At 34.3% G+C, this 21,357-nt stretch overlaps 3 protein-coding genes across 3 annotated transcripts; 2 read left to right on the top strand and 1 right to left on the bottom strand.

Moving 5' to 3' along the window:
• Nucleotides 1-703: 703 nt before the first annotated feature.
• On the bottom strand, nucleotides 704-6,612 carry LOC123913822 (mitogen-activated protein kinase 9-like). The gene is made up of 11 exons (XM_045964694.1): nucleotides 6,314-6,612; nucleotides 5,334-5,742; nucleotides 5,131-5,258; nucleotides 4,963-5,022; nucleotides 4,527-4,676; nucleotides 4,038-4,193; nucleotides 3,761-3,898; nucleotides 3,597-3,670; nucleotides 1,839-1,940; nucleotides 1,459-1,663; nucleotides 704-1,183 (listed from the first exon to the last, which is right to left on the bottom strand). Exons 1-11 carry the CDS (start codon nucleotides 6,329-6,331, stop codon nucleotides 1,109-1,111), a joined length of 1,515 nt encoding a protein of 504 aa, XP_045820650.1. The 5' UTR covers nucleotides 6,332-6,612; the 3' UTR covers nucleotides 704-1,108.
• Nucleotides 6,613-11,329: 4,717 nt separating this feature from the next.
• Nucleotides 11,330-15,543, top strand: LOC123913821 (translation initiation factor IF-2). The gene is made up of 4 exons (XM_045964693.1): nucleotides 11,330-11,628; nucleotides 11,722-12,648; nucleotides 14,625-14,699; nucleotides 14,801-15,543. The coding sequence occupies exons 1-4, from the start codon at nucleotides 11,494-11,496 to the stop codon at nucleotides 15,206-15,208; spliced, it is 1,545 nt and encodes a 514-aa protein (XP_045820649.1). The 5' UTR covers nucleotides 11,330-11,493; the 3' UTR covers nucleotides 15,209-15,543.
• A 2,890-nt stretch (nucleotides 15,544-18,433) lies between these two features.
• LOC123914948 lies at nucleotides 18,434-19,871 on the top strand. The gene is made up of 2 exons (XM_045966110.1): nucleotides 18,434-18,971; nucleotides 19,060-19,871. Exons 1-2 carry the CDS (start codon nucleotides 18,434-18,436, stop codon nucleotides 19,869-19,871), a joined length of 1,350 nt encoding a protein of 449 aa, XP_045822066.1.
• The last annotated feature ends 1,486 nt before the right edge of the window (nucleotides 19,872-21,357 follow it).

The raw sequence follows: 21,357 nt of genomic DNA, 5'->3' as shown, positions 1-21,357 counted from the left end.
TCCCAGGAAATCTAAATTTTAACCAAACACGTGAGTAGGAATGTTATTCCTGGAAATAATATTCCTAGGAATATCATTCCAAGGATTGCAATTTCATACCTTGAAACAAACACCTTTTAACCTGTTTGTTTGAAAGCACATCATGGCGTTCACAAACTTAAGTTTGTTGGAAAGAAAGAAACATATTGACCAATGCCCGTAGTCGTTGTTGTCGTTGAACTTAATAGGAGGGTCATAGTTTGATGCCTGCAACTGCGATTGGAAGGTGATTGAACCAGAGACGGATCTTCTTGGGAGTCAAGAGGTGTTTTTCTCACCTTCATAATATAGTGTCATGGGTTTTGCGCAATCGATGGTCGATTGTTTCGTGCTTGGTCTCACATTAAAGTAGTCTCATATTTGTCGTGAGGACAAACACATGTGCGGATAAGCTAGCTAATATGGGGCATGTACGCACGCGAACAAGGTGGTGGGAGTTCTTACTGTCTATGTTACGTGACAATTTCCTTCGTGATAAGCTAGGAATTCTTCAATACCATACTACTTGAATTTTGTTGATCATCTTGTATCATTGGGGTAAGGCCTAGTCCCCCCTATAATTATCTTTTTTCTCTTTATTTTAATTTAATATGAGATATAGATAAAGGATGGGGAAGGGTAGGGGTACCAACATAGTTGGGATGTCTACCTCTACTTTGATATCTAGATGTTATTAATTTATATAAAAAAAATAGTAGTAATATATTTACAAACCAATTTTTAGAAAAAATTACTTTAATGCAGAGCAAGATTTTTCACTAACATCTGCAACTGGATCATCCCTACTTGAGGTCTGAGAATAAAAATATTTGACTATTAATATACATTGTGGTGTAGTAATGAAATGAGTACTATTACACAAATACATACTTACATGACTTCTTGTGGTGAATGATACAAAATGGTAGCTTATATCAATGTAGTCCTACATTTATCTTCTAAGAAAAAATTGTAGGATTTCTATGCAACAACAATTTTTTTTTCTCTTGTGGAAAATAACATGGATTGAATTAGGTCTTTACAGCCTCAATGAACATTGTTGGATCAAAATAATGAATCAAAACTTGAACTAAGCAAGGAGAGCAGCAACCTTCTCCGACAACTCGTCCACCGCTTCATCATTGACCTCTGGAATTGGCTCCTCCTATGGACAAAGTAATGGCATCAATATAATCAGGAGAGAAATATATGCATAAAGTACAGATTTGAATATATACAAAGGTCTTTTGAAGACAAATAATATGCACAAAAATTTCTTATCCAGGACAAAGATTTAAAAGAAAAAATGGTTAAACATGTAAGATGGATGAGAAAAATGTCACCAATTACATTGTAATCTACTTAGCAAAACAAGCAAATCAAAACTAATTATTGTATATTCTAACGATTTTCTTTCTAACCAAGAAAAGAGTTGAATACCTCAGGATCTTTACTTTTTTTGACATCTATACATTTCGAACCGCTAATGCTGGCACTCTTCAACAGACAACGTGACGTGTTGTTTGATGGTCCGTTTTGGTCACCAGAATTTGCTACGCCTGATGGGCTGTGAAGATTTGATCCGGTCGGGTGTTCACAATCATTATTTTGATTATTTTCATCTTTCGGAGCAGGAACCCGCTCTCTGAAAAAAAAAATGAAATTTGAAATTGTCAATGCATATTCTTAACTAAAGTCTCATCCATGACGATTGCAGCGACAGTAATTAATCTTGATTAAAATTTCAAACCCATCATGGTAATACAAAATTATAATTATAAATAAAATAAAATAAAATAAACCTTCAGAAGAACACTCACCTAGGTAAGGAGGCATGTTGTCTCAACAATGGAGAGCCTTTTTCACCTTTCCCATAATGTTCCTCAAGATGTGCAAACTGTCGCTTGAACCGGTCAACCCCACTGCATAACAAATAACACATTGCTTAAAAAAACAAATAAATAAGACATAATTATGAAATCAAATTTGAATAATGCAACAATTTTCAAGAACACATGTTTCTTATATGAGATGTAAACATGGAAAATTAACCATCATTTGTTCTTCGGGTGTCAAAATTTTAATTTGTACACAAATCATATCATTGGTAAAAATGGATAATAAGGAGTTGAGATTTTAATAGTTAAGAGAAGTCCCACATCGGTTGCGATATGGCCTGACTAAGTGTTTATAAACTAGAGGCAATCCTCACTTTAAAAGCCGGTTTTATAAGGTTGAGTTAGGCCCAATACTCATTCTTAAGATGGTATCAGAGCCTATCCACGATTCGCTGGGCCACTTCGTCGGGCCGCCTGCAATCAGGTTACTGATCGGGCCCTCCACCATTCATATCCGCGCCTCAAGCCCATAGCGCTTGGCGCGAGCGGAGGTGTTAAGAAGTCCCACATCGATTGCGATATGGTCTGACTAAGTGTTTATAAACTTGCATGCTGATGATTTGCTAATGGATGTTCTAGTTCTGCACACGTAACGTCCAACATAACCTTGGTGCAACAACAAGGGATCATTTTATGGTCGTGAATTGTGATAGATATGATAAGACAATTGAATAATAATAGGATAAGATGAGTCTGGTAAGCCTTTTATCCTATTAGATGTTTGGTATATTATGCACCATGCCACATATATATTATTATATAATCATATTGACTTGCTTGAGATGGAATAAATAAGGGAATGATATGATACAAATCATATTGTGAGATGGCAAGTGGTGGTGGTGGTGGTGAGAGATGCATCATAATGGTTGAAGTTATCAAGCAATGGTGGAGGCGACAAAGGTTCTAAACAGTGGAGGACGGTGCCTTGTGGTAATGATGAATGATATTAGGCAATAGAGGTGATGGAGGATGGTATCGACGGGTGATGATAATAAAAGGTGCGGGCAGCAGAGGGTGTCATAGTGGAGGATGGTGTTAGGTGGCAGAGGGTGTCTCGAAGTTGCGGTCATGGTAGTTATGTAGTGATGGCCGAGGGTGTCATGTATCAACAGTAGCAAAAGATTTCAGGCAGCAGAAGTCGTGGAGAAGGTTACTAGGCAGCAATTGCAGCCATGGTGAATGGTGAGAAAAAGGAAGAAAATGTCGCGAGTTTTCTAACTTTAACTACTCTTGTGATAAAATTTACACCAACTAATAGTACAATAGGATAAGGAAAGATAACGACCATATTCTATCCTATTGGCTCAAAAAACAATGGAACATAATAGGATAGGATAATTATTCTTATCCTATCTTCCTTGTCTTTGCCTTCGAACAAACTGTTAATGCATACAATTACAAGGGATCGTGATAATGGGTGTTCCGTGTTGGAGAGAACATGTCTAGAGCCGGGTCAGACATGTTGTCCAAGCAAATTTGCTTTCACATATGCAATCAAGCCGCAAATTTACAAATGCGTGCTAGTTAAGGCACAAAAGATCAAGATTATTAAAAAATGTCAAGATGATTACTAGAAGAACTTCCAAAGTTAAAACATGAACTTAGATTGCACTAACTATTTAGCTTAGGAAATAATTTTTTAAAAACTATTGTGATTCCTCAGTATTATATCCCTACCTCGGATACATGAAGCTTGTTTGATCTCCACCACTAAGATATTCTTGGAGCATCTGGGGATGATACTCTAAAATCTGTTAAGTACAAATGTATAACAAATTATTAACAAAGCACAAAGCATAAAACAATAAATTGAACCATGTTGTTGAAATGAATGATAAAACCTCTCGATATATCAATTCTCGAACATCATCTTTGGTCAATTTTCTTCTCTCAAATTCAAACTCGAGCTTCGAAATGGGTTGAGTGGATGGTTCACGGTCCACATTTGACAAACCATGAAAATAAGGATCAGATAGTGCCTGCAATCACATGCGTAACAAAAAAAAATATATCAGGAACTTGGTGCAATCTATCTGCCAAAACTATTTTACAGATATTTCATTCGGGGCATTCAACAAAATTTCCTCTATGTCAACTATCAAGGTAAGTGATTTCAACCTCTTCAGCTGATGGACGGTCTTTAGGATCAAAAGCGAGTAAACGCTCCAGCAAATTAAGAGCCAATGGATCTACATTTGGAAATTTTTTGGAGAATGGAACTGGTTGCTTTTTCCTCATGCTACTAAGGTACCTTCTAGCCTTCTCATTTCGAATCTGTAAAATTAAATTAAAATTATCTACAAGGTGACAAGGGAGACAAAATAAAGGAAGCCTGAACGAAGTTTACTGGAAAAAAAAATCATAATGAAAATTGATATAGCATAAGATATTAAGGGTCTGTTTAGATAGGCTTATTTGAGGTTATCCACGGGCATAAGCACTTGTGCAAGGGAGAGCATACAGTATTAAAAGTTAAAACAATTTATGAGCATATAGAAGTTTATAATTATTTAATAATTTAATATCATTAACAACTAGATTCAACACAACATATCACAAGCTTGACTATTGCTGTTACAAATTACACACTAGTTTGGATAAACTAACCCTCGAAATGGATTCAGCAGGAGGAGTACCAAGCAAGTCAGTCATGAGATCCAATTGGTGCACTACATTCTTCCCAGGAAACAATGGTTTGCCACTAAGCATTTCTGCAAATATGCATCCAATGCTCCAAATATCAATTGCTGGAGTATACTGCAAAAGATAAGAATTTGAAATTGAAATTACACAATACTTCAATACTTTCAATATATTTAATTTCTTGTTTTATATAGAAGCCGTTAACTTGAAATTCAGGACACATTTCCACGTAGAAAGTGTTGTACACGTAATGTTCAAGATTTAAATTTAAATGTATGACAATTAACAAGAGATAATTGGACTAATATAACTGGGCGGTAGGCATAATTGTACATCACACGCTATTGAAAAAGAGGGTCATGAGGCATAAAGAAGAAGAAGAAGAAGAAGAAACACTTACTTTTGAGAAAAAAGAACCACATAGTTCAGGTGCACGATACCACCGAGTCGCAACATAGTCCTTAGTATAAACAGGTAAAATGAATCAGCATGATGATTAAAAAGATAAGTTGTGAACAGACAAAACAAGTGCAACAGATTGCCATTATATGTACAATAGAATGCTTACAGTCCAGAATATAGCTGACGGAGCATCATTAAATGAAACTCGAGCAAGCCCAAAATCACATATTTTTAATTTGCAATCAGCATTAGCTAGAATATTTTTTGGCTTCAAATCACGATGAAACACATTGGCTGCAAGAAAAGTATTATCTTAGTTTAAGATCACAACATCTGCACAAGCTAGAAACTTATAGTTTACAATCATACCTGTATGTGTATATTTCAGGCCCCGAAGAAGCTGGTACAAGAAAAATTGATAGTGCTCGGGAGTAAGATCATCGTTTGCTTTAATTACTTGATGAAGGTCAGATTCCATTAACTCAAACACAACATAGACATCCTTGAACTCTCTTCGTGAAGGTGGAAGCATTATATGTTTAATTTCTACTATATCAGGATGTCGTAGCAAACGAAGAAGTTTAATTTCTCTTAGTATCCGTGTGGCATCCGATACATGCTCAAAAACTTCATTGATTTTCTTAATTGCAACTTTTTCCCCAGTAATAGTATCCACGGCAGAAACCACAACACCGTAACTTCCTTTCCCAACAACTTCTTGGACTTGGTACCGATTTGCCTCTCCATACTCGGTAAAAAATTCTACCTCTCCTGCACCCTGTTTGATAACCAGAAACGTTTACATGTAAAGATAATTTAAGGACCACAAATTCATTTGATCTTCTCTTTTGAATTATTGCAAATTCTACGTTAACAGACATAGGAAACATCATGAAACAAAAGCATAATATTATGCACACATTCTTGCAAATTTGCATATACTAAAGATGCCATTATTGTCGGCAGGCACACACCATCAAACAATGCCTTAAGATAAGCCATGATAACATGAGGATAAATCAAAGCCATGGCTACCATGCTAAATGCTAAGAAAACATATGGCATTAACATCTGGGAGATTGTTAGGGAGACATGGCCTAATTCAATATTTGAGCATATTTATTTATTGACATATAAGCACTTGTCTGATAAGCGTTTCATTAAAAAAATTATACAAACAAGAATGTTGCCTCTAAGTTCTTACCAAGACAAAGCATCAAAGGAAATCAATTACAAAAATATACAAACCCAATTGATTAAATCAATGGTAAATCATAAAACAAATCAAGAATCAAACAAATACAAAAAAAGGGGTAGATTTCATTGAGAGTAAAAAGTAAAAATGGAACCTTTTTGTTTCGATCCATAGAAGAAAGTATGAAATGGGAATGTGTAAGGAACTTTGAGAAAGATTCAATGGAGAGGGGTTGTTGTTGTTAGCATTGTTAAGGTTGTTTGAATTAAGAAGATCATTGTTGTTGTGGTGATGAAGTGAGTTAATAGAAGTGGTACGATGAAAGAATCGATGAATGCCATCAACGAGTGTACCTCCACCATCCATATACACTTCCTTCCTCCTCAATCTTCGCTACTCCTCCAACCTACCATTGCTTCTGTTTCTCTCTCTCTTTTTCGTCCCACTCTTTTTTCCTTCTTCAAAAATATAATTTATTTTTTCTTTTGACAAAATTATTCTTTTATTTTTAATAAATAAATATTTTGTTTTAAAATAATCTATTTTAAGGATATTTATTTAAACAAATTATTGAAATGAGTCGAAAAAATATATGGAAATTAAAACAAAACCAACATAGTGTGTGACACAAGTGTCGGATACTTGAGTCCCTTAACCATTTGGTCCTGGGTTCGATCATCGGTCAGTGCGTATGGATAAACATTTGTTGGAGAGGTCAACCCCTTAAATGAACCTCAGTTACCTCGAGAGGATTAGTCTCTGCAGTTGCGTGCGAAGGATACCGTTGATTTTTTTAAAAAAAAAAACAATCCTTGTTGATCTGGTATAGAAGTAGTACACTCTCACAACATGATAAATTAAAAAATCAAGTTCTTATTGAAAGAGTAATATATATATAGGCTAATGCTACGGTGGATAGGGATGATAGGAAAATCCAAACCTGAGAGATTCATCAGAATTCAAACTCAAGTCAACGGACGAAACTCGAGTTGACTAGGTTGGAGTTCGGGTTTTGGAGACACCTGATATCATGGACGTGGGTTTTAGATCACTCAAACATCTCAAACCCACATCCGAAACCCAAACACTCATTTGAATATATGTTAAATTACCAATAGTTTGTATTTTCAATTGGCAGACTTTGTTTTGCTTTAATTCTCATCAATGACAATATGTTTTGCTTAAATTTACAGCATATATTTTTGCTAACTGATTGACAATATGTTTAAATTCTCTTGTTTTTGCTTAAATTTACAATATGTTTTGCTAACTGATTGTCTTGACAAATCTTGTTTTACTTAAATTTGCAAAGTAGTGCACAATGCGTTGCGGGTTTGGGTTTAGGTGGAAAAACCTGAACTCAATGGGTGTGAGCTTTGTTTTGCCACCCGAACAGCCTTTGAGTTTGTGTTCGAGTGGTGATTTTGGGTGTGGGTTTGGATAGTGTAAAACCCGCATCTGTGGGCACCCGTTGCCTTCCGTAGGCGGACAAGTTTAACAAGTGGTCGACTGTGGATCAGTGCTTAAAATTATTAAAAATTTAACAAGTATCAATTTAGTCTCTTACGTTTCCATCGTTTTTAGTTAGTCCTTTGCTAATTAAAACAAGTTTTTTTTTCCTTTCTATTTTTGCAATCAAAATTAATTCTCATCGCCTTAGATAAACAACGCGGCAATAGATGACGGTACTTGACATTGGTCTCTATGGGATCGATTATTTTTTATACTATAATTGATGTTTCCGTGCACTTGCAGACCTATTACACATAGATGTGTATATTGAAATTTTTTTATATGAAAAATGCTAAACAGTACTCTCCAACACTAATTAAGCATATTAAAAAAAAAAATTATCTTAAAAATTTGTGTATTTAATACGTTAAAGATGCAAAAAGTTATCTTACTCTTACAAACAATAACTTTATTTTATTTTTATATGATTAACACTGTTTAATATAACCCTTTTTATATAGTATAAGGTAAGGTGTGTACTCCTATATTGCATTTGAAGTCAAATGAAATGCACACATGACAATGATGACATGAGCAACACACAAAAGTCTCCTAAATTTCAATGGCAATACTCAATAACTCATACGTAATAAATATTGAACATATTTTTTGTAGTTTTGCACCTTGTGGTCCACTTGACAGCGTATACAAGCAAGCAGCAGCAGCAATGTCCAAAGTCTAAACTACGGATAGGAGCTTCAAATCAAATTTATTTCAGTTTCCCCCATTTACTCTTGTTTTTCTAAAGAGCGGGAGTATTTTTGGTTTCCTTTGAAATTTGAATTATTTTTGGCGAACCAAATAAATTGAATCCCCCAATCCAATAGATGATGGTGTGGTTCTCGTGTCACGTTACCGTGCCCTTTCATTAATTGCCTTGGACTTTAGTTTACCGGTATTTCCATTTTTTTATACTAAATATTTTTACAATGAAAATGTTAATATTTGTCCTAAAAGTACATGCTTTTTTAATAAGTTCAGCGTATTTAGGCATCAAGTAGCTTAGAGCATGTTTATTGCAAGATTCTTAACTTGATTCTAAGAACAAGTAATCGATCCTTATATTTCCTTACCGTTTGAGACAGTACAGTTGACATTGCTTGATTCTTATTTGTTTTAAGTAAAGTTGCTGGTGCAAGAATCTTATAGATTTCGATTCTTAAATTAAAATAAATATTCTTTCTCTTTCATTCATCACTCTTCATCACTAGAAACAACCAAAATCAAATGAATACAGAGAAATCTACAAAACAAAACCCGAAAATCCATAAAAAGATATATGAGTGGTTGTTGTTGCGGTGGTGGGAGAGATGAGGCCGCAAAGAGATAGGTTGAGGGTGGAGAGAGAGAGAGAGAGAGAGAGAGAGAGAGAGAGAAAGAGGACAGAGAGAGGGGCAGCATATCAGTGTTGGCCGCTATTTAGGAATGCAATTTCTTGTTCTATATGCTGAAACACATTTCCTGTAATGCAATTACAGGAAGGAAGTTTCTTTTTTATGCTTACACGAATGCTATTTCGGGAAGTAATATTTTTTTGTTTTTGTTTTTATGCTTTCTGGATTTTTTTTTAATGTAAATATATATTTTTCATTGACATGTATTTTCTTTCTTCTTTAAATATATAATATAATGTATTTCTTTTTAAAAAAATCTACTTGGTTCAATTTTATTTATAGCACATTCATTTAAATATTAATTATATCATAATAAATTACTTTGTAATATTTAAATTTTAATCGAAATCAGGTGGAAACAAATAATATAAATATATATGGTATTGTTGGACTTAATTAATAGTGTTAAGTAACTCAAAATAAGAATTTATGGATGAGTCTGTTTGGTTCGAAATAGATGGAGGAGAGGGAAGGCGAGGTGATAGAATATTTTCAGTTAAATGTCAAAATCTTCCTTTTTTTTCCTTTTTTTTTTATATTTGCAACATTTTTTTTTTCAAATCATTTTGTTACATATATACAGTTTTTTTTCATGTAACAAAATGATTTGAAAAAAAAATGTTGCAAACATAAAAAAAGGACGATTTTGGCATTTAACTAAAAATATTCTCCCACCTCTCCTCCCCTCCCCTCCCCTCCATCCACTTCGAACCAAACAAATCTAAGAGTTGTTTAATCCTACGTGGCACAGTAGGACTTATGTGAATAGCGTTAAAAACGCTAGTTTAAGTACTCAGGGATAAATATGCTCTTAGTGAGTAAACATCTGATAAAATTGGTATGTTTAAACACTCTCATCGTATATCTATAGCTTATAATAATATAAATAAAAAAATAATGTACATAGAAGGACTAAATCTTACCCCGAAATAAACGTAGTACCAACAAAAGAAACCATCCCTACAAAATGAAACCATAAAGAACTTGTTCATATTTAATGTTAAGAAGGCTAAAATTGTAAATTTTTGTTGGAACTTGTACGCTCAATTTTCTAAACTTTAAATACTTCTTCTATCTTTATTTATAAGCAAAACTCTACTTTTTAGATTTATCAAATAACATATGTATCTGGTTTATAATATAGACCAGATGCATTAGTTATTCAATGAATCTAAAAAATTGGTTTTTTCTTATAATTAAGGATGAAGAGAGTATTTTATATCATTAAATGCTTGTGCATTCAACTAAACATTAAATATTTTTTTTCTATGTAAAAAAATTAAATATTTTTTTTATGTAATTTCATATTTATAAGTTAGTTTAACCCCTAATATTACTAAACACTATAAATTCAATCAGCTACCCCATTCGTCTCAAAATATAAGGAAAAACTGGTCAAAGAAAATTGATGTATTTGATTAAAAAATTGGACTAAATACATCAACTTTGTTTGACTAATTTTTTCTTATATTTCAAGACAGAGAGAGTAACTTATAAGCTACTTAAAAAAAAGACATGCATTATATTATGATGAATTTGTTAATAAAATATTTTTGCTGCTAAAAAAAAATATGTGTCTTATGTTATGGTAATTTGTTAATAAACAATTTTTTGTTGCTACTAAAAAAATCAAGGGTATTGTTGATATTATGAAAAGTCGACACAAAAAATTTGTATTCTCTTTATATATAGGTCGATAAACAAAAAAAAAAATCCGCTACAAGCTCATATACTATAAATTAACTTATCAGCTATCCATTGTTTTTCAACAAATAAAGCCCAAATGAGTATTTAAGTCTTTAAATTTTGAATTCCAATTTCCACCACACACTAACACTTACTCACAAGGGGTGGGATGAGTAGCTCAACTAGTTAAACTAGTTGAGTTAAGGATTAAGGAGCAGGAGATTCAGAGTCCAAATCCTGACAAATGAAAAAAAATTAAGATAACATTGTAATACTATTACTAACAATTAACATCCCTTATAAAAAAAACTTATTTCACAAAAGTAAAAAAAAAAGAGTCATGCTAAACAGTGTCCCTGGGGCACTAGTTAAACATACTAAAAAAAGAAATAAATGATAAAATTAATGATGAGAGAGAATAATTTTTCACATCATTAAAACATTGAATGCACAATTTACGAGATAAAATTTTTATATTTGTATCCTTAACTAATACCTCAGGGACACTGTTTAGCATTTTAAAAAAAAAAAAAAAACTTAGTATTTCACAAAACCACCTAAGCACAAGCTTTATCCCTTCTCCGCTTTGTCTCCCTCTTCTCACTCACCCTTACTCCATATAAATAGATATTTTTTCTCTCTCTCTCTCTCTCAAAACTCAAAATACCCTAAAATCATCAATTATTATTCATTTTTATTTATTTCCCAAATTTCGAATCTACCCCCGCCTCTCTCTCTCCTCATGGACCCAACCTCGATCTCTTCACTTCCAGCTCCGGCTCCCAACGCCGTCCCCTTCGCCGTCGAACCAAACAACCACCCTCCACCACCACCGTCTAATCCGTCTCCACATGCAATTCACCCACCCTATGCCGAGGTAATAATTCTCTCTCTCTCTCTCTCTCTCTCTAAATTATTGATTGATATAATCACACAGTAACACACACAAGATTTTGTCTCTTTTACGCAGATGATATACACAGCAATTGAAGCTTTGAAAGAACAAAACGGTTCAAGCAAAAGAGCAATTTCGAAATACATAGAACATGTTTACAAAGACCAACTTCTACCTTCACACCCAACCTTGTTGACTCATCACTTGAAGCGTTTGAAATCTGAAGGTTTACTTTCTATGGTTAAAAATTCATACATAATCCCTAGATCTACTCCACCTCAACCTTCTTCTTCACCTACTCAACCTTCAAGACCACGTGGCAGACCCAGAAAACCCCAATCTCAACCACTTCATGTTATCGTTGCTAATAACAACGACAGCTCGGCCCACCAGCAAGCCCAAAATGCTGAGCCTGTTTGGGCTGCACTTGGGCTTGCTGACGAGCCATCATCTGCTGCTGCTGCTGCCGTTGTTGTTTCTGATGAGAGTAAAAGAGGTCGTGGACGTCCTAAGAAAGGGACTGGCCCAAGCCCAAACCCAGTACCAACTCAAGGTGGTGGTGTGGTTGTGGTTCCACCAACACCTTCTCGAGGTAGAGGACGTCCGCCTGGGTCTAAAGCTAAACCAAAGAGGAGACCTGGACGCCCACCGAAGGTGCAGCCGGAGACTACAGCTGTTGTTTTGAGTGATGGTTCGAAGAGAAAACCGGGGCGTCCGGCTAAGAATCAAAAGCAGAATCCGACTCCGATACCGTTTGCTTCACCTGTGTCTGAAGTGGTAGTGCCGACGACTGGAGTGGAAGGGGGGGCTGTTTTGACTCCGAGATCTAGAGGAAGGCCTAGAAAGAATAATTCTGCTGTTGCTGTTGCTGCTGTGCCTGTTGCTGTTGTTGCTGCTGCTGGGAGAGGTAGAGGACGTGGAAGAGGTCGCGGCCGTGGCGGTCTGGGTGTTACCGTTCAGTCTAGACCTGCTGGAACAAGGCCTGTGGGTCGTCCAAAGAAGGTGATCATTTTTAAGTTTTTTTGTTGAAATTCATAATTTTGATAGTGGTTTTGATTGAATATGCAGATTTATGAAATTATTTTTTCAAGTTTAATTTTTTGATTGTTCTGTTTAAATTTGATAATTTTGTTATAATGTTATGTTACGTGTTTTTCTTGGTTTGTAGTTTAATTAGTGGTTTTGGATATGCAAGATATATGAAATTATCATTTGTAGTTAAAGATTTTTATTTTTAATTTAGATTCTTTAAAATCTTTGGTGGATTGATTGTTTGTTTTGGTAACATTTAGTACAATTTAGTACCATGTCTGTCCCTCCCCCTTCATTTGACTTTTATGAAGTTTTTTTTTTTTTCTTCTTGTTGGAAGAAGATTAACTGGAATTGAAAGTATGATGATGTCACGTTTTTGTTATGCATTGTTGCTTAGTCAGAAAAAGAAAAATAATAATGATGTATGCATAGTTTCAATATTTTGAATTGCATTCCAACATGTATTTGGATGTTATGTTATTAATTAACTTTGAAATTTACTAATACACAATTCATACCAAATAAAAGTTTATTTTATGCGTGTCTCTGGTATTTGGATGTTGTTTTAATGCACCAAACTTTTTTCACTTTGGTTTGATTTGAGTTTTTGATGGTGATAATAATAAATAAATAAATAAATAAATAGTTGAGTGTTCTTTGCAGTTGGGAAACTGAGAATTCTAGTTTAATATACAAACTCAGTTTGTAAATACATAATTTAACATGTATGACAATTAATCTGAAGAAAGAATTTTTATAATATTGTCACTGTATTTTGAAAAGATGTGAATTTTATCTTGTGCTGAAATTAATATGAGGGAATTATACAATCAGAAAATGAAATGGATTTTTCTGGATTATATAAAATATCTACAAGTTGCATTTGAAAATATTTGTATGATTTAAAATTTGTTCCTAATATAATTTATAATGTTATTATGTCTGATTAATTTAACATGAATCTTTACTCATTGTGAATTTATCTTCAAACTTAAAGTTTATCTTTTCAGGAATGTTGTGCTGAAATTATTATGAGTGAATTATGCAGAGTCTGAAAATGAGTTTTCCTGTCATAAAAAAATAAATGGATTTTTCTGGATTATATAAAATATGTACAAGTTGTATTTGAGAATATTCGTATGGTTTAAAATTTGTTCCTAATATACTTTATAATGTTATTATGTTTGATGGATTTAAGATGAATCTTCAATCATTTTACTATTGTTAGATGTTGTACTTTATTTTCAAGATTTACATAAATATTTATTATTTTCATTTTTAGGACTGCTTTAACATTTTTCACTGCATTTCCAATAGACCATATGAACGGGAAACAATTTAGCATTATGCACCAATTATTTTGCTTTTGTCTAAAATTATTTTCCTCTATAAATTTTGGTTCGGATGTAATAATGACTTGGATAATTGAGGTATTTTGTAGTAACATCTGTGACAAAGCTGTTATTTTATGTTTAAACTGCAAGTTGATTTAGTAGGATTAACAAGATATATAGTATTTTACAGTGGAAAATATGCAGTCTAAATCTAACAAATGAACTTTATCGAATGGACTATAGAAAAGTATGTATGATTTTTTTTTTTTGAAAAACAATTCCCTATACGATTTATAATAATAATAAGTTTTTGAGATTCGACCCTGTCATATTATTTCCACTGTAAGTTTTTTTTGTAACACTTCAGTAGAGATACTGTGAATTCGAGGGTCCAAATTGAGACTGTCATGTATGTGTATTGGTAAGCTTTTATCAAATTTGATTTTGTATGCGCAAGTTTTTTTGAAATTCTTTTGGTTAAAATTGTGCTTGAAGTGAAATGATTTATACTTGAGATCTGAATTGAAGACATGCTTTAATCTTTTTCTTCTTAAATATTTATAAACTGTTCTTATTTTCACATATTCTATTGCATCATTTTGATTGGATAGGGAACAACACCTGCTACTGCTAGTGCTCCAGAAAATGCTGCTAATGAAGAACTCAGGAGGAAACTCGAACACTTTGTAAGCTGAAATAAAAGTCTTTTTATTTCAATTATAAATTATTTCTATTTATTTAATTTTCTAAGTTATCTTATTTAATCCAACCATACATTAATTTGCAGCAAGGAAAAATCAAGGAATCTCTTGCCGTGCTTAGGCCTCATTTTAACCATGAAAGTCAGATCACTGCAATTGCGGCAATTCAAGAGTTGGAAATACTCGTAGCCATGGATCTTAACGAACCACTAAAGGATGAACCACTTCCACAGCAACAGAACCTGCTGCCAGTACAAGATCAGCCACCACCGCAGCAGCCACCACAGCAGGTCCCACCACAGCAAGTGCCACCGCAACATCTTCCAGCACAACAAATTGCGCATGTGCCGCAGGTATTTGCACAATATCCACCGTTTCATATTCAGGAGTTTCAATTCCAGCAGCAACAGCCGCCGCTATACCAACAACCACCGCCACAGCAGCAGCCGCTATACCAACCACCACCGCCACAGCAGAACCAGTTTCATCCTTAGAAATCAGTGTCAGCTAGGAAGAATTACATGGCCGGCTGTCAATTGATTAGGAAAATTTTAATCGTGGTCTTCAACTTGATTATGAACAACTTTGTACAACTGGTTTTAACAGTGGCACATGATATGAGGTGACAGATTTGTAAAGCGAGTAGGCAGTAGCAGATCTGACTTTTCTTTGAGTGAAAATGACTGTTCATTTTTAGTTTGCTGTTGTGTTGCACTGTTTTTAGATAGACCGCTTAAGTTATTTTTAGATTTTAGAGTACTGATGATTCTGTTATTCATGTTATATTTGTTTGACTATGACAGCTTAAGTTTAAGTCACATTATTTCCATGTTGATTGGTCCTTTTAATGTTTTATTCTCTTGTGTTTCTTGTTTGCCTTGTAGCATTATATGTTTTGTACCTCTCACTTTCTGTCCCTTTGATGTAAATCCTGTGGTTGGTTCTATATGATTGATTAATACTTAAGCTATCACACTTTAGTACGAAATTGCTAGGTTTGTTTTCAATTTGCAACTTTTTGTATATTGTTATGGAGACTAATTCTAAAATGGACCATATATATATTTTGAAAGAATTTATATATTTTTTTGTTATTGTATGAGTTCTTTCTGATTTTGTGGTTGTGTGATCTTTTATTTTCCATCTAGTATAATAATGCAAAAAAAACATTAATAGAGTGAATTATAATTTGTTGAATGTTCTATAGTGCGAAATTAGTTCCATTATAAAATTACTCGTGAGTTCAAGATTGTTGTCAAGTGTATGATAGTTATAATTATAATATTTATTAGGGACAACTTGTTTATATACGAATAATATTGAACTTGGGATGATATTTCTCATTTTAATAGTAGCAATTTCTCAATTTAATATTAGCTATTTCTCATATGTGTAATACAAACAAAAGTATAAAAAAAAAAAAAAAACTACTCCTTCCTTCATTTTTATTTGTCGTTTTAGATTTCTGCACATATGTTAATGTACAACTTTGATTACTAATATATTTAATTATCTTTTATAAAAAATTATGAAAATTTTATATTTTGGAAATACCCGTCGAGACGAATTGAACATCTTATATGCTAATATTTATTTTTATATATTAGTAGAAAATTACGATCAAAGTAGATTATATGAATAGTGCGCACGATTCCCAAACGACAAATACTTTTATGAAACAAGCTTATAAGCTAATATAATAAGCTATAAGTTAGCTTATTTGTGTTACCAAACGCACCCTAAAGTTATTAGAATGAAATCAATGCGTGAAAGAGTACCGGATCAAAATAATTAGGAGGTAATAATGGTAGTCATTACCAAATGCTAGTTGGTTCAGTGGTGATTGGCGCTGAACTTGGTAGGGAGGACCGCGGTTCGATCCCCGCAACTGCATTTGGGAAGGGCTGGAACCACTTGATGTTAGAACTCGCCCCGAACTCTGGACTACTAGGGTCTCCTTCCTCTAAAAACCAGAGGGTGAAAAAAAATAATGGTAGTCATTTTTTTTGTCAAGTAGTCTAGTAGCTAAAAAATTCACCTTAAAGACGAATAAGTGGAGTATCCGAGATTCGAACATCGACTCCTGCATTTATAACTATATATGTCTAACAACTAAGTTAAACTCAGACCTGTAATCATTGTCTCTAACGTAAATTGATAAAACAAATATGGAAGCCCATGCCATTCCACATGAAACCAAAGTGCATGATATGAAATAAAATTGGGACCGTACAACCTTAATTAGCACACTCTGTCTGAATGAATGTCCTCACATGCTAGAATAAGTAAGATTAACGAATTTTTTTTCAAACTGCACCTGTCAAAATTCAAATACACCAAAACATCCTACCTGAGGAAAAATTAACCGAAATGCCCTAGTGCTTTTCTGTGAGTGGGACGCGCCATCCATAGGTTAGTGACCCTAGGAAGGACGCGCCATCCCCACATTAGTGTCCTAATGAAGGACGCGCCATCCACAGCTTAGCGTCCTTAGTTTGTTTTTTTTTTTTTTTTTCATTTTCGTTTTTGAAGGTAAGTGGGTAGGGTTTTGGAAGGGTTATAAGGGTTTTGAGGGTTAAGGGTTAGGAGGGTTTTGAGGGTTAAGGGTTAGATGGGGTTTTGAGGGTTAGGGTTTAGGGTTTTTTTTTTTTTTTTAAAGAAATTATTGAAAAAAATTATACAAAAATTATATTAATTAATATAAACACACTACAACAATTTTTTTTTTTTTGACATTTTGTATTTTTTGGGTTTTTAAGGGTTTTAGTTTTTTTTTTTTTATTATATATATTATGTTTCTATTTTACTTGTTTATCAACAAAACAAAAATTAGAAGTAAATAGAAAACAAAAGATTTTGAGGAAAAATCGTATTTAATATTATTTTTTTACATTACAATACAAAAAATTGTAAATTAATTGGAATTTGGACTAATTATCACGACCACGAGCACGACCACGACCACGACCACCACCACCACCAACGTCATCGTCACCTAAATGACCTCCAGTACCACATGTAGGAGCATGACGAACACGATCACCTCTTCGAAGTTCTCCTTGATGTTGTTCCACATCGTCTTGTTGATACTGAAAAGATGCAGTAGGATTACTCGAAATTGAGGCATTGAAAAAGTTTGATGTAGATGTGTCGTTGAACAAGGAGGTAAATGGCACACCAGAAAGGTTGTCAAAAATATTAGGATTATTAGGATCATCAAGAGTAATCAACTCATTAATCCATGACGAACCCACAGAGTTTTGAGTGTCGTAGGTATTGTGTTGGGGTGAAGTGAATAGGTTGTTGGGGAAATTTTGTTGGGCCGGTGTGTAGAAATTTTGTTGGGCTGGTGTGTGGAAATTTGGGTCATTAGATGGGTAGAAGTTTTGTTGGTCGTAGAAATTTGTTGTTGGTGGTGAGATGTAGGTTTGATGGTCATAGATTGGGAATTGGGGAGGGGTATAATCTAGGTATGGAGCTGATTGATTTTGTGTTGTGGTTTGCATGGGTGTTTGGTCAGGGTCAGGGGTAAATTCACGGGTTGAGGTAGATGGATTGTTTAGTGTGGGTGGGGGTTTGAAGAAGAACGGATTGAAGGTATTATAATACCATTCAAAATAAGAATTTGGAAGTTTATAATTGCACACATAAGGGATAAGTTCAATTACACTGTCACGTACCGAAAGGCATGGATAGCAAAAAATAAGGCCATCGAAAACATGTTTGGGAGCTGGGTGGACTCATATCATGCTCTTCCGCAGTGGTTGATGACAATGCAACATTATCTTCCAAATGTCGTCACAATATTAGAGACCCTACCGGCAGACACTCCTGATGATGTGACCTTCCATCGTCTGTTTTGGTCTTTTGAACCACTTATTAAAGGTTTTGCATATTGTAAACCAATTGTGCAGGTTGATGGAACATGGTTATATGGGAAGTATAAAGGGACATTGTTGCTAGCTGTTGCACAAGACGAAAATGACCATATATTTCCAGTCGCTTTTGCAATTGTGGAAGGTGAAACAAAGGAAGCTTGGAACTTCTTTTTAAAAAATTTGAGAACATATGTCACTCCACAACAACATCTTTGTGTGATTTCAGATAGACATCCATCCATTAAAAGTGCTTATGATAATCCTGCAAATGGTTGGAATGATCCTACCTGCAGACATGTGTACTGCATCAGACACATTGCCCAAAACTTCATGCGAAAGTTCAACAATAAAAAGCTTCGCAAGTTGGTTGTTAACATGGGTAACTATCTGCAAGTCACTACAACTTTTCTATAATTTCAACGATACATTTTTTTTATGCTGTTTTATTAATTGCTCTTCTTATATAGGATTTGCAGTAAATCAACCTTTGCACAGATACTACCGCAGCAAAATTGCTGCGCAGAACACTAATGCAATAGGGTGGCTTGATAATATCCCCATAGCGAAGTGGACGCAAGCATTCGATGAAGGTCGTCGGTGGGGTCATATGACAACCAACCTTGCTGAGTCGATGAACAACGTGTTTAAGGGTATTCGCAATGAACCCATCACAGCTTTGGTCCAATCAACGTTCTATAAGTGTGTCGTACTGTTTCAAAGAAGAGCCACTGAATCAGCAGCTGTGTTGCAATCTGGACAACAATATTCAGAAGCTTGTCAGAAACGGATTAAAGAAGCAATGCATAAAGCAAACTCACATCAAGTCATTGCTTTTGATCGACTCAATCAAACTTTCAGGGTAATGGAAACTGTCAATCACAACGAGGGTCGACCAATGGGTCGATTTCTGCTCAAGTTGGGTGAAAGCTGCTGTGATTGTGGAGAATTTCAAGCTTTACATTTGCCTTGTTCGCATGTTATTGCTGCATGCTCCCATGCTACACAAGCTTATCAAGTTCATATACATGACGTGTACAAAGCTGCAAGTGTATTTTGTGTTTACAATAACACCTTCCCGGGAATTCAAGACCAATCATATTGGCCCCAATATTATGGCCGTCGACTTTGCCCCGACCCAGCAATGAAAAGATGTAAGAGAGGTCGTCCGAAAAGTACGCGCATTAGGACGGAAATGGACGACGAGATCGAAACTTTGAATAAGTGTGCTTTATGTAGGGTGCCGGGCCATGATCGTAGGAATTGTCCAAATTCCAATTAATTTGCAATTTTTTTGTATTGTATTGTAAAAAATAATATTAAATATTATTATTGCACGATTTTGTTTTGTTGATAAACAAGTAAAATAGAAACATAATATATATAATAAAAAAAAAAAAACTAAAACCCTTAAAAACCCTAAAAATACAAAATGTCAAAAAAAAAAAAATAATTTGTTGTAGTGTGTTTATATTAATTAATATAATTTTTGTATAATTTTTTTCAATAATTTCTTTAAAAAAAAAAAAACCCTAAACCCTAACCCTCAAAACCCCATCTAACCCTTAACCCTCAAAACCCTCCTAACCCTTAACCCTCAAAACCCTTATAACCCTTCCAAAACCCTACCCACTTACCTTCAAAAACGAAAATGAAAAAAAAAAAAAACAAACTAAGGACGCTAAGCTGTGGATGGCGCGTCCTTCATTAGGACACTAATGTGGGGATGGCGCGTCCTTCCTAGGGTCACTAACCTATGAATGGCGCGTCCCACTCACAGAAAAGCACTAGGGCATTTCGGTTAATTTTTCCTCAGGTAGGATGTTTTGGTGTATTTGAATTTTGACAGGTGCAGTTTGAAAAAAAAATTCTAAGATTAACATTTAACAGTACAGACCATGATGATTGTAGCTAATACCCACCCCCTTAGAATGAAGACACGTAATGTTAATTAAATAAAAATAAGAGTTCTTAATAACTAAATAATCTATGTAGTGGCAGAATTTTCTTAAACACTTTAGATAAAATAATATAAGATAATAATAAGATAATAATTCAATAAAAATCACAAACAGATAAATATATAAAATATTGAGCTGTTACATTATTATCCCCTTAAAATAGTTTCCTCCTCGAAACAAGAATTCAAAAGGTTTAAGGTTGAGCCCTCTTATTAAATAAAATAACAATAGTGTAAAATCACTTTTTATAAAAGATGGAGTTAAAGTATTATAATACCTAAACATGCTTGTTACATATTACTCCCTCTACTCCTTAATACAAGAAGTTGACTTTTTAGATATATTCAAAAATGAATGTATCTAAAAAGTGAATCTCTTCTTATATTAAGGACCGATGAAGTAGTATTTTAAGCACTTCACCCTTACAGACCTCATGCTTGGGGGCTGTGTATTGGGCGAGCTCCCGATTTCTATTTGGGCTCTACCCGCACCATGGGGCGAAAGGCCCAATATGAGGCCACTGGATGATGATGGATTAAGTCACACCTAAGCGGATAGCACCAAGATAATAGGAGCACATGGGATGACTTCCTCCACCATAATATTCACCTTCCCTACATTCTCTCCACTATCTCACCCTATACTCCACCTTACTCTCTATATATAGAGGGGGATAACAATGATAAATATTACGTTCTTCCTTCACCAAATTACTGATAAAACTTAGTATTAATGTCTAACACCAGCTAGCATGATACTCATAGAATAGACCATACCGCCGGTCACCAACAAAATTACGTGGCTCTA

This window comes from Trifolium pratense, linkage group LG3, assembly GCF_020283565.1.
Source record: "Trifolium pratense cultivar HEN17-A07 linkage group LG3, ARS_RC_1.1, whole genome shotgun sequence".
Taxonomy (NCBI): Eukaryota; Viridiplantae; Streptophyta; class Magnoliopsida; order Fabales; family Fabaceae; genus Trifolium; species Trifolium pratense.
Note: the sequence above shows the minus strand (reverse complement) of the source record. Positions and strands in the feature narration are given on the sequence as shown.

Coding starts and splice junctions, on each gene's coding strand:
- LOC123913822 (XM_045964694.1), bottom strand. Junction 5,259..5,333: donor CCTGAAATATACACATACAG/GTATGATTGTAA, acceptor CTTTTCTTGCAG/CCAATGTGTTTCATCGTGAT. Junction 4,677..4,962: donor GTGGTTCTTTTTTCTCAAAA/GTAAGTGTTTCT, acceptor TATCTTTTGCAG/TATACTCCAGCAATTGATAT.
- LOC123913821 (XM_045964693.1), top strand. CDS start 11,494: ATGGACCCAACCTCGATCTCTTCACTTCCAGCTCCGGCTCCCAACGCC. Junction 11,629..11,721: donor TTCACCCACCCTATGCCGAG/GTAATAATTCTC, acceptor TCTTTTACGCAG/ATGATATACACAGCAATTGA. Junction 12,649..14,624: donor CTGTGGGTCGTCCAAAGAAG/GTGATCATTTTT, acceptor TTGATTGGATAG/GGAACAACACCTGCTACTGC.
- LOC123914948 (XM_045966110.1), top strand. CDS start 18,434: ATGTTTGGGAGCTGGGTGGACTCATATCATGCTCTTCCGCAGTGGTTG. Junction 18,972..19,059: donor CAAGTTGGTTGTTAACATGG/GTAACTATCTGC, acceptor CTTCTTATATAG/GATTTGCAGTAAATCAACCT.